The sequence below is a fragment of the Coregonus clupeaformis genome, chromosome 30, assembly GCF_020615455.1.
Source record: "Coregonus clupeaformis isolate EN_2021a chromosome 30, ASM2061545v1, whole genome shotgun sequence".
Taxonomy (NCBI): Eukaryota; Metazoa; Chordata; class Actinopteri; order Salmoniformes; family Salmonidae; genus Coregonus; species Coregonus clupeaformis.
The window spans coordinates 33,543,619-33,557,174 of NC_059221.1; the positions used below are offsets into that span (position 1 = coordinate 33,543,619).

Here is a 13,556-nt window from a genome sequence, read left to right on the forward strand (position 1 = left end):
CCTTAATTTCTCAAAAATAGACTCGTAATTTTCATTTGACACCCAATTTGGCATGCTCCTATGAACGTCACATGTTGGTGCTCATGGGTCCTTTTACATGGAAATGACCACATGTTTATTGGTGCTGTGCTTTCTAAGTGCCATGCTGTTTGACATTTGGGAGTGGGTTCGTTTTAGAAGATGTCTGTTTGTGGTTACTAGTGAAAAATGAGGAAAACATTGTCTCGTATGCGTTAAGTACAAATTGCCCCTGGCGTGTAGTGTGTGTGTGTGTGTGTGTGTGTGTGTGATATTGTTAAACTCTGGCAGCCTGAGAATGAAAAGGGTGTAATGGGAAAGGGGTCAGCTCCTATAAGGCTGAAACTCCGGGAGATTTCTTAGACATGCTTATCTCTGTCGATGCAATCGAAGCAGTGTTAAGTGCCGCTCTAGCTTGCTGTTCCCCCTCCATTGCTACAATGAAGTCTCTTCTCTCCTCCCCTCACAGCGTTCCACAAGGCGGGCCGACAGAGTGAGGCTGTGAAGGTGTTGGAACAGCTTACCCACAATGCCGTGGTGGAGAGCAGGTTCAATGACGCAGCATATTATTACTGGATGCTCTCTATGCAGTGTCTGGACATCGCTAGGGGTAAGGGAGTCTACCGACACCAATATACCTCTTACTACTATCACTACTGAATGTGTACTGTTACTGATACATTTTTATTTTGGTGCGTGTATGCGCGTGTGTGTATGCGTGTATGTGTGGGGGGGGTGCGTGTATGTGTGTGGGGGGTGTGTGTGGGGGGGTGCGTGTATGTGTGTGGGGGGGTGCGTGTGTGTGTGTGGGGGGGTGCGTGTGTGTGTGTGTGGGGGGGTGCGTGTATGTGTGTGGGGGGGTGCGTGTGTGTGTGTGTGGGGGGGTGCGTGTGTGTGTGTGGGGGGGTGCGTGCGTGTGTGTGTAACAGAAAACGAGGAGAGGAAGGAGGAGATGCTGAAGAAGTTCAAGCGTTTCCAGCACCTGGCTGAGCTCTACCATGTTTACCACTCAATACAGCGTTACACAGTAAGATGCTCACCACAGCTGAAGGTAGGGACAGAGTAGAGCCAAGTAAGTATAGTTAAGACTAAGTTAAGGTTGAGTTCAGAAAAGTAAAGGAGTTAAGAATAGGCAGGGTTGAGAGAGTTGAGAAAGGTAGACTGCAAAAAATCCCTTCAGTCCCTTAGTTTAAATATGAAATGCTTCTGGAATCTGTTCAAATTTAGCTAGATACTGCTACAAAGCATAACTACATTAGATATACAGAGCAAAGCTATCAATGAGAGAACTTTCCTGCAGATTCTGTCAACAACATCCCAACTGACCATAGCTACAACCCTACTCATGTTAACTACCACGGTCAACTCTCTGAACCCACTATGACCTCTGTTTCTATAGTAACCAGTTAATTGGTTGATCATTAATCATGATAACCCCTCCCACCAGCAGCCCCCCGCCCCCCCTTGCCAGTGCCTGGTTATAAACAAGCTATGCCTGGTTATAAGCACTCTGTCTCTTTAGGCTGGTATGCTGTGGCAGCAGTACCCCTGGCCTTTGTCAGTGTGTCTGTGTGCTCTCTCTCTGTTTGTTTTTACAGTACTGGTCACACCCCTGAAGTGAGGAATCCCTGTGATTGAGTCCAGAGCAGGAACCTTATATACCTCACTTTAACTCTCTCAGGCACCGGGCTGTGCTGAGCCATCAAACACTGTGGGAGCTAGCTGGTGCTGTAGTCTAATGACCACTCCCTGCCTCTGAACCTAGCCCCAGTGAGAGCAGTGCTCTGTGCTGCAAAGGGAGTCTGTGGCACAGCTCAGGCTATCCTTCATCTTCAGACTAGTGTTTAAGGCAGGAGAGAGAAGAAGAGAGAGAAGAAGAGAGGAGAAGAGAGGGAGGGACAGACACAGGATCATTGTGCCTCTGAGACTCTTACAGAGGTGCCCAAAGCTGTGTGTATCTGATTGATGTTATGTGCCCTCTTTCTCGGCCTCCCCTCTTCCCCCTTCCTGCTACCTTTCCCTCCTCTCTCTCTTTTTCTCTTTCTCCAGGATGAACCCTTTAGCTCCCATATGCCTGAGACGCTCTTTAACATCTCCAGGTACCTCCTGCACAACCTCACCAAGGACGTACCACTGGGCATCTCCAAAGTGTATCCTTCCAATGTTAAAAGTAATCCTACAGTTTGTAGGACTTGTGATAAAGGTCTGAAGCAGTATGCTCAAATCCATGTGTCCAATGTCACCTTACAGTTGAAGTCGGAAGTTTACATACACCTTAGCCAAATACATTTGAACTCAGTTTTTCACAATTCCTGACATTTAATCCTAGTAAAAATTCCCTGTCTTAGGTCAGTTAGGATCACCACTTTATTTTAAGAATGTGAAATGTCAGAATAACAGTAGAGAGAATGATTTATTTCAGCTTTTATTTCTTTCATCACATTCCCAGTGGGTCAGAAGTTTACATACACTCAATTAGTATTTGGTAGCATTGCCTTTAAATTGTTTAACTTGGGTCAAACGTTTCGGGTAGCCTTCCACAAGCTTCCCACAATAAGTTGGGTGAATTTTGGCCCATTCCTCCTGACAGAGCTGGTGTAACTGAGTCAGGTTTGTAGGCCTCCTTGCTCGCACACGCTTTTTCAGTTCTCCCCACACATTTTCTATAGGATTGAGGTCAGGGCTTTGTGATGGCCACTCCAATACCTTGACTTTGTTGTCCTTAAGCCATTTTACCACAACTTTGGAAGTGTGCTTGGGTTCATTGTCCATTTGTAAAACCCATTTGCGACCAAGCTTTAACTTCCTGACTGATGTCTTGAGATGTTGCTTCAATATATCCACATAATTTTCCTTCCTCATGATGCCATCTATTTTTGTGAAGTGCACCAGTCCCTCCTGCAGCAAAGCACCCCCACAGCATGATGCTGCCACCCCCGTGCTTCACGGTTGGAATGGTTTCAGGTTACGTTCGATATAGGACTCGTTTTACTGTGGATATAGATACTTTTGTACCTGTTTCCTCCAGCATCTTCACAAGGTCCTTTGCTGTTGTTCTGGGATTGATTTGCACTTTTCGCACCAAAGTACGTTCATCTCTAGGAGACAGAACGCGTCTCCTTCCTGAGCGGTATGACGGCTGCGTTTATTTTTTTTGAGGTCTTGGCTGATTTCTTTTGATTTTCCCATGATGTCAAGCAAAGAGGCACTGAGTTTGAAGGTAGGCCTTGAAATACATCCACAGGTACACCTCCAATTGACTCAAATGATATCAATTAGCCTATCAGAAGCTTCTAAAGCCATGACATCATTTTCTGGAATTTTCCAAGCTGTTTAAAGGCACAGTCAACTTAGTGTATGTACACTTCTGACCCACTGGAATTGTGATACAGTGAATTATAAGTGACATAATCTGTCTGTAAACAATTGTTGGAAAAATTACTTGTGTCATGCACAAAGTAGATGTCCTAACCGACTTGCCAAAGCTATAGTTTGTTAACAAGAAATGTGTGGAGTGGTTGAAAAACAAGTTTTAATGACTCCAACCTAAGTGTATGTAAACTTCCAACTTCAACTGTAAATGTTCATAGAGTTCACAGGCTGATTACCTGGTGAGGTAGAGAGAACGTTAAGTAAAAAGAGAAGAAGAAGAGAGAGAAAGTTGGTGCCAGGGAACAAACAGGGTAGAGGAAACAGACCAGCACGGCCACGTGAAGGAGAAGGGAGATGGGCAGGAAGAGAAGAGAAGAGAAGACGCCAGGAAGAGGCACATCTTCATTAACCAAAACAAACCCACTGATTACCACACACATACACACACACACACACACACAGAAAGGGGTAGGAGCATGGGGAAGGAAATCCCAGGCTTCCAGAAGGAAATAGGGCTCTGCAGCTGGAATCCTCTCCTCTCCGGCCACACGGTGCCGCTCGGAAAACTTTGAACCAGGATTTATGGTCTTAGCTGGCTCTGGTCTGAATAATACGGCACAATGTCACGGAAAGCACCACATACAACACATAAAACAGTAGATGAGTTTTTAACAATCCCTATACTGGGACTGGAGAAGAGGAGATGAGAGCTGTTGGAGCTAGTGGAGGAATCCCAGTTACAGGGCTTCTGCAGCTGCAAGTCATTGACCTGGTGTTGCCTTTCTCCGAGGGCTCCTCAGTGCACAACAATCTCAATCCATACAAATACAAACAGGGAGCAATTTCCTCTGCTCAAACACACACACCCAAGGATGAATACACAAACACTTACACACAAGTATACATTCCTCTAATCATTTTTAAACAAAAAGCCAAGGTAGTTATTTTAGAGAGGATCCGTGCACCCATCACAGAGCCAAACAGAGAGAATGGCACTTGTGGTTGCTGGCAGTGGCTATGTTTAGCATACATACACAGCTCTGATGAGTGTGTGTACTGTCAATTGTGTGCCCAGTCCTGTCTCCGATCTAGAGTTCCTGTTCTGGAGTTGGAAGAAGTTTCCATTAGGCACTAAGTTCAGTTTGGCATTTCCTACCCTAATACACTATACACTACCAGTCAAAAGTTTGGACACACCTAAAAGGGTTTTTCTTTATTTGTACTATTTTCTACATTGTAGAATAATAGTGAATACATCAAAACTATGAAATAACACATATGGAATCGTGTAGTAACCAAAAAAGTGTTAAACAAATCAAAATATATTTTATATTTGAGATTCTTCAAATAGCCACCCTTTGCCTTGATGACAGCTTTGCACACTCTTGACATTGTCTCAACAAGCTTCACCTGGAATGCTTTTCCAACAGTCTTGAAGGAGTTCCCCATGTTGCAACACTCACTACCGAGTTCCAAACTGCCTCTGGAAGGAATGTCAGCACAGTAACTGTTAGTCGGGAGCTTCATGAAGTGGGTTTCCATGGCCGAGCAGCTGCACACAAGCCTAAGATCACCATGTGCAATGCCAAGCGTCGGTTGGAGTGGTGTAAAGCTCGCCGCCAATGGACTCTGGAGCAGTGGAAACGCGTTCTCTGGAGTAATGAATCACTCTTCACCAACTGGCAGTCCGATGGACAAATCTGGATTTGGCGGATGCCAGGAGAACTCTACCTGCCCGAATGCATAGTGCCAACTGTAAAGTTTGGTGGAGGAGGAATAATGGTCTGGGGCTGTTTTTCAAGGTTCGGGCTAGGCCCCTTAGTTCCAGTGAAGGGAAATCTTAACGCTACAGCATAGAATGACATTCTAGACGATTCTGAGCTTCCAACTTTGTGGCAACAGTTTGGAGAAGGCCCTGTCCTGTTTCAGCATGACAATGCCCCCATGCACAAAGCGAGGTCCATACAGAAATATTTTGTCGAGATCGGTGTGGAAGAACTTGACTGGTCTGCACAGAGCCCTGACCTCAACCCCATCAAACTCCTGTGGGTTGAATTGGAACGCCGACTGCGAGCCAGGCCTAATCGCCAAACATCATTGCCCGACCTCACTAATGCTCTTGTGGCTGAATGGAAGCAAGTTCCCTCAGGAATGTTCCAACATCTAATGGAAAGCCTTCCCAGAAGAGTGGAGGCTGTTATAGCAGCAGAGGGGGGACCAACTCCATATTAATGCCCATGATTTTGGAATAAGATGTTCGACGAGCAGGTGTCCACATACTTTTGATCATGTAGTGTAGTTTGAAGGGGTAAGCTGACCCAAGATCTGTTACTAAGGGCAATGTCTACTTGTAGCACCTTGTTGCCCTTGACGATGGGTCTCAGGAACACTCTTTATGCGTTGGCCAAGCAGAGCAGAACCCTGGGAGCGTTTAAACTAGCCAGACATGCCTATGAGAAGCTCCAGGACCTCCACGTTCCCTCTCGCTTCCAGGAGTCCATGGACCTGGGCAGCCTTACCGTCCGCTCCAAACCATACCATGACAATGAGGTGTGTATGTGTTTGCATGTATACATGTGTGTCTGTGTATATTAACTTTCTAGTGGAGCTTGTATCTTATACATTTTTACATTTTAGTCATTTAGCAGACGCTCTTATCCAGAGCGACTTACAGTTAGTGAGTGCATACATTTTTATTTAATTTTTTATACGTTTGTGTATTTTCACAAATGTGTGTAACCCAGGACCTGATCCCCATGTGTTACCGCTGCTCCACCAACAACCCCCTGCTGAGCAGCCAGGGCAGTGTGTGTATCAACTGCAAACAGCCCTTCATCTATTCAGCATCTTCATACGGTAGGTTGACACCTGTCTCTTTGTAAATGGATGTTTGGTTCCGAGGTGTGTTATTAATAATGTATCTCTGTACTGTAGAGGTCCTTCCTCTGGTGCAGTTCTACCTGGACGAGGGTATCGGTGATGAGGAGGCTGTGTCTCTTATTGACCTGGAGGTCCCTTGCATCGACAGGAAGGCTGCTCGCTGGCAGGAGATGAGCAGTGGTGGTATCCTTTACCTGATGCAGTGTACACCACTAAAATGTACACATTTCTCATGACCATTTTACCTAATGTAAATAGTCTGTATGTTAAGGTTGTGTGCTCGTCTCCATACATACACACATTACATACAGTATGTGTCCTTATCAGTGCTTCACCCTGATTCTGATTCTGCCATGCACCTTAAGCTGTCAGGCTTAAGTCATCTTAGAGTTAATAGGGTTAGAGTGGCTCTTCTCTCTTGTCAGAATGACACTAACACCTCAGAGACCTCTCTGTCTGGAAGTAACCTGCATTAGCTGACAGCCAGTGTTGGGGAGTAGTGAACTACATGTTATTCACCTAGTAATTTAACTACATATTGCAGTAGCTTTGTGGTAGTGTTTTCAGTAGTTAATTACTGTTTTTGCCATGCAATGGTGTAGCTAACTACTGGAATTACACACTACCTTTTTTGTGAAAATAAAATATGGGTGAAATAGGCAACAATTTCCTTTATTCTTTGGCATCAGACCTGCCTAATTCTCACTTGAAACATAGTTTTTGTGTTTAATAGGCTAAATTACACATTATGTTAACATCTGACTGCAGAGTGATCTGTTTAGATATAATAATTTATCACAAAGTAGTTTGGATGTAGTGAACTACTTTTTTAAAGTAACTTGCTCTCTTTACATTTACATTACATTTACGTCATTTAGCAGATGCTCTTATCCAGAGCGACTTACAAATTGACATATGAATTACAGTATCTTTGTTTTTCCCGATGTTGCATAAAGTGACTGCATGAGTCTGGGATACAGTGCATTCGGAAAATATTCAGACCCCTTCCCCTTTTCCACATTTTGTTACGCTACACGCTTATTCTAAAATGGGTTAAATATTTTGTTTCTTTCATCAATCTACACACAATACCCCATAATGACAAAGCGAAAACACGTTTTTCGAAATTGTAGCAAATTTATAAAATTCTGACCCTTTGCTATGAGCTCAGATGCATTCTGTTTCCATTGATCATCCTTGAGATGTTTCTACAACTTGATTGGAGTCCACCTGTGGTAAATTCAATTGATTGGACATGATTTGGAAAGGCACACACCTGTCTATATAAGGCCCCAAAGTTGACAGTGCATGTTAGAGCGGAAACCAAGCCATGAGGTCGAAGGAATTGTCCGTAGAGCTCCGAGACAGGATTTTGTCGAGGCACAGATCTGGGGAAGGGTACCAAAATATTTCTGCAGCATTGAAGGTCCCCAAGAACACAGTGTCCTCCATCATTCTTAAATGGAAGAAGTTTGGAACCACCAAGACTCTTCCTAGAGTTGGCTATCCGGCCAAACTGAGTAATCGGGGGAGAAGGGCCTTGGTCAGGGAGGTGACCAAGAACCTGATGGTCACTCTGACAGAGCTCCAGACTTCCTCTGTGCAGATGAGATAACCTTCCAGAAGGACAACCATCTCTGCAGCACTCCACCAATCAGGCCTTTATGGTAGAGTGGCCAGACGGAAGCCACTCCTCAGTAAAAGGCACGACAGTCCGCTTGGAGGCACCTAAAGGACTCTCAGACCATGAGAAACAAGATTCTCTTGTCTGATGAAACCAAGATTGAACTCTTTGTCCTGAATGCCAAGCTTCACGTCTGGAGGAAACATGGCACCATCCCTACGGTGGAGCATGTTGGTGGCAGCATCATGCTGTGTGGATGTTTTTCAGCGGCAGGGACTGGGAGACTAGTCATTATCGAGGGAAAGATGAACGGAGAAAAGTACAGAGAGATCCTTGATGAAAACCTGCTCCAGAGTGCTCAGGACCTAAGACTGGGACGAAGGTTCACCTTCCAACAGGACAACGACCCTAAGCACACAGCCAAGACAACGCAGGAGTGGTTTCGGGACAAGTCTCTGAATGTCCTTGAGTGGCCCAGCCAGAGCCCGGACTTGAAACCGATCGAACATCTCTGGAGAGACCTGAAAGTAGCTGTGCAGCGAAGCTCCCCATCCAACCTGGCAGCTTGAGAGGATCTGCAGAGAAGAATGAACCCGATTGTCACTCTGACAGAGCTCCAGAGTTCCTCTGTGGAGATGGGAAACCTTCCAGAATGACAACCATCTCTGCAGCACTCCACCAATCACGCCTTTATGGTTTGAGTGGCCAGACGGAAGCCACTCCTCAGTAAAAGGCACATGACAGCCCGCTTGGAGATTCTCTGGTCTGATGAAACCAAGATTGAACTCTTTGGCCTGAATGCCAAGCGTCACGTCTGGAGTAAACCAGGCGCCATCCCTACGGTGAAGCATGGTGGTTGCAGCATCATGCTGCAGGGATGTTTTTCAGTGGAAGGGACTGGGAGACTAGTCAGGATTGAGGAAAAGATAAACGCAGCAAAGTACAGAGAGATCCTTGATGAAAGTCTGCTCCAGAGCACTCAGGACCTCAGACTGGCGCGAAGGTTCACCTTCCAACAGGACAACGACCCTAAGCACACAGCCAAGACAACGCAGGAGTGCTTTCGGGACAAGTCTCTGAATATCCTTGAGTGGCCCAGCCAGAGCCTGGACTTGAACTCGATCGAACATCTCTGGAAAGACCTGAAAATAGCTGTGCAGCGATGCTCCCCATCCAACCGACAGAGCTTGAGAGGATCTGCAGAGAAGAATGCGAGAAACTCTCCAAATACAGGTGTGCCAAGCTTGTAGTGTCATACCCAAGAAGACTCGAGACTGTAATCGCTGCCAAAGGTGCTTCAACAAAGTACTGAGTAAAGGGTCTGAATACTTATGTAAATGTGATATTAAATTTTTTCATTTTTAATACATTTATAATACAAAAATGTCTAAAAACCTGTTAGAATAAGGCTGTAACGTAACAAAATGTGGAAAAAGTAAAGGGGTCTGAATACTTTCCGAATGTATATAGTGAGTGTGTGAGAGGAGAGAACGATGAGCAGAAGTGATAGGGTGGGTATGAAAACAGAAGTGATAGGGTGGGTATGAAAACAGAAGTGATAGGGTGTGTATGAAAACAGAAGGAATAGGGTGGGTATGAAAACAGAAGTGATAGGGTGGGTATGAAAACAGAAGTGATGGGGTGGGTATGAAAACGGAAGTGATGGGGTGGGTACGAAAGGGGAAGTGATGGAGTGGGTACGAAAACGGAAGTGATGGGGTGGGTACGAAAACGGAAGTGATGGGGTGGGTACGAAAGCGGAAGTGATGGGGTGGTTACGAAAGCGGAAGTGATGGGGTGGGTACGAAAGCGGAAGTGATGGGATGGGTACGAGCGGAAGTGATGGGGTGGGTACGAAAGCGGAAGTGATGGGGTGGGTACGAAAGCGGAAGTGATGGGTTGGGTACGAAAACAGAAGTGATAGGGTGGGTACGAAAACAGAAGTGATAGGGTGGGTATGAAAACAGAAGTGATAGGGTGGGTATGAAAACAGAAGTGATGGGGTGGGTACGAAAGCGGAAGTGATGGGGTGGGTACGAAAGCGGAAGTGATGGGGTGGGTGCGAGCGGAAGTGATGGGGTGGGTACGAAGCGGAAGTGATGGGGTGGGTACGAAGCGGAAGTGATGGGGTGGGTACAGCGGAAGTGATGGGGTGGGTACGAAAGCGGAAGTGATGGGGTGGGTACGAAAGCGGAAGTGATGGGGTGGGTACAAAAGCGGAAGTGATGGGGTGGGTACAAAAGCGGAAGTGATGGGGTGGGTACGAAAGCGGAAGTGATGGTGTGGGTACGAAAGCGGAAGTGATGGGGTGGGTACGAAAGCGGATGTGATGGGGTGGGTACGAAAGCGGTAGTGATGGGATGGGTACGAAAATTGAAGTGATAGGGTGGGTACGAAAATTGAAGTGATAGGGTGGGTACGAATATGGAAGTGATAGGGTGGGTACGAAAATGGTGTTGCTGGAAGTGATAGGGTGGGTACGAAAATTGAAGTGATAGGGTGGGTACGAATATGGAAGTGATAGGGTGGGTACGAAAATTGAAATGAAAGGGTGGGTACGAAAGCGTAAGTGATAGGGTGGGTATGAAAGCGGAAGTGATAGGGTGGGTATGAAAACAGAAGTGATAGGGTGGGTATGAAAGGAAGAGTGTGTGAGAGAGGCAGCTTCCTTAACTGTGTCAGAGTCCCAGTCTCTGAAGCTGGATGACGGCACAGAAGATACCGAGGAGGACCCCTTCATGGCCAAACTCAGCTTTGAGGTGAGGAGAGAAGGAGGGAGGGAGATGAAACTAAAGGGAGAGTATAAATGAAAGGGGTCAGTATGTGTATATTCTAATATGTGAATCTGTGTTTATCTCCTTAACAGCAGGGGGGCTCTGACTTTGTCCCGGTGGTGGTGAGTCGCTCCGTGCTGAGGTCTATGAGCAGGAGGGATGTCCTGATCAAGCGCTGGCCCAAACCCCTGCAGTGGGAGTACTACCGCTCTTTACTGCCTGATGTCAGCATCACCATGTGCCCTTCCTGCTTCCAGGTACTGAATAGATGGAATACACACACACACAGCATTGTGCTTCATGCCCCTCTCACCCATCTCACACACACACACACTCACCCCCAGGTGCTGTACTTGGGAGGTGAAAAATTATTCTAATCATTAAAACATTACACAGTACCCTCTCACACACACACCTTGGCACTCCATAGCCCTCTGGCATAATCTCTCTCTTCTAGCCTTTATGTTTCACTTCTTTTTACTTTCTGCAGTGTTTCCTTTACCAGGAGTCAGATTCAGATAAAATGTTGCTATTGGCAGTGCTAGATGTTGTGTTGCTGGCCCCTGCTCCCTTCCTTAGAAAATCCCTGCTCGGCTCTGCTCTGTGTTCTCTGACCCATGCTTCCTGTCTTCTCTGGTGTGTTTCCTCTAGATGTTCCACAGTGAAGACTATGAGCTGCTTGTGCTTCAGCACAACTGCTGTCCCTACTGCCGACGGCCCATCGATGAACCCAACTGACCTTCCCAAACTGGTCTAGAATAAATTCATCCATCTCACAGTTCATTCATATCTTCAGTTTCACTCTTGCTCTTTCAGAGCAATGTTCCGTCCATACTGTATGCTCGCAGCCCCCTCATGTATGTTATTTAAGGGACGGGGTTATGAAGATCATTATAGTCCGCAACAAAAGCGCATCTTCAGCCGATCAACCCTATAGAATTAACAGGATCAGATTATACAGGGACTGTCACACAGATTTACGAATTAACTCTTCTGTCTAGAACAACTTATTAAAAACACTTATTTGAATTCACTGATATATATTGTTGCTGTTATGTGATGTGTTCTTTGACTCTCAAGCATTCCACATTATTATTTAGGTAAATAGTCATGTGATGTTTTTTTGAGTCAAATGTATTTTATTTTTATATCATTAAAGTGAAAGCTTTTTTTAATGAAAGGTTTCAATATTCTCCACTGTTTTGTGCAGGAATGTGTTTGAGTGTGTTTGTATGTGTGTGTGTTGATATTCTTCTCAGCGATCCGCAGGCAGTCTGGCAGCTTCACAGCTCTAACACCAGGTTTTTTACTGTCCCACACCTCACCACAGGATTACTGTGTGTGAGCTTACGCGCCATGCTACCAAAATTAATATGCCTGACAAAATCTTTCTGATGAGTGTGTGTCTATGTAAGCGTGTGTGTTTCTACAGGAGTGTGTGTCTATGTAAGCGTGTGTGCGAGAGAGGGAGAGGATATGTGTGCAACAGAAACCGTTTTCTGCTCCCCTCCTAAATTAGGTCCATATTATTCAGTGCTTAAAGCTTAAGGATTAGGTTACCACTGCTGCAAATGAGTTGGAACACTCTGGAAATTACATTTACACTCCCTCTTCTATAAATCCTGCTAAATTATTCTCTGACAAGGTTTGACACGTCAGGCTGTATAAGCAGACTGGTACAGCTCAGCTGGTAGAGCACGGCGCTTGTAACGCCAGGGTAGTGGGTTCGATCCCCGGGACCACCCATACACACCAAAAAAAAAAAAAAAAAATGTATGCACGCATGACTGTAAGTCGCTTTGGATAAAAGCGTCTGCTAAATGGCATATTAAATATTCTTTTAAATTACAGTAGCCTTTTGACATCTAGGATAATGCAAATCTCTGATGACATCCTATTCTCCAGTGCATTACTTTTGACCAGTCATATGTGCTTTTTGAGAAAAAGTCTGCGTTGCATTGGTCTTTGACTCAGCCTCCAGCAAACTTGTTTATGACGTGCTCTTGTGATGATGACATCAGCAGAGTATAACACTGGCTTTGAGTATATACACACTATACTCACCCTATATGTTTTTCTCATGGATTAGTGTGTGACCTATATCTGTCTATGCTGACACCATGCTGAGGTCCATGCATGTCCCTAATCCTAAGAGAGGGGCTCTTAAAAGGGCCTGAGTTCGCCTCGGGGGGGCAGCGCACACCACTTCTCGTCGCCAGGATCTATCTATCTCCTCCATCCATCCTTCCTGGCCTCCAGAGAGAAAGAGCTCCTCTCAACTCTCTTGGAGAAGCGACAGTGCTTTCTCTTTCCTCTCTCAAAATACCAGAGAGGATAGAGACACACACTCCTGTAGAGACACACACACACTTACATAGACACACACTCCTGTAGAGACACACACACATTTACATAGACACACACTCCTGTAGAGACACACACACACTTACATAGACACACACTCCTGTAGAGACACACACACACTTACATAGACACACACTCCTGTAGAGACACACACACACTTACATAGACACACACTCCTGTAGAGAGACACACACATTTACATAGACACACACTCCTGTAGAAACACACACACACTTACATAGACACACACTCCTGTAGAGACACACACACACTTACATAGACACACACTCCTGTAGAGACACACACACACTTACATAGACACACACTCCTGTAGAAACACACACACACTTACATAGACACACAGTCCTGTAGAGACATAGACACACACTCCTGTAGAGACACACACTCCTTTAGAGACATAGACACACACTCCTGTAGAGACACATACACACTTACATAGACACACACTCCTGTAGAGACACGTACACAAACTTCTACGTGCCCATGTCTAACAAGACCAGGGT

General features: G+C 45.5%; 1 protein-coding gene across 5 annotated transcripts in view; it reads left to right on the top strand.

Moving 5' to 3' along the window:
• Positions 1-11,701, top strand: part of ift122 (intraflagellar transport 122 homolog (Chlamydomonas)) — a 37,294-nt gene extending 25,593 nt beyond the window's left edge. For 3 of the 5 annotated variants that reach the window (XM_041855863.1, XM_041855865.1, XM_041855866.1), the window contains 9 exons: positions 488-628; positions 948-1,069; positions 2,068-2,168; positions 5,775-5,940; positions 6,135-6,246; positions 6,325-6,453; positions 10,577-10,653; positions 10,761-10,925; positions 11,320-11,701. In XM_041855863.1, the coding sequence (XP_041711797.1) occupies positions 488-628; positions 948-1,069; positions 2,068-2,168; positions 5,775-5,940; positions 6,135-6,246; positions 6,325-6,453; positions 10,577-10,653; positions 10,761-10,925; positions 11,320-11,406 (1,100 nt within the window). In that variant the 3' untranslated portion in view covers positions 11,407-11,701. The remainder of the gene's footprint in view (positions 1-487; positions 629-947; positions 1,070-2,067; positions 2,169-5,774; positions 5,941-6,134; positions 6,247-6,324; positions 6,454-10,576; positions 10,654-10,760; positions 10,926-11,319) is intronic. The other 2 variants (XM_041855864.1, XM_041855867.1) reach the window with 1 other exon arrangement.
• Positions 11,702-13,556: the final 1,855 nt, after the last annotated feature.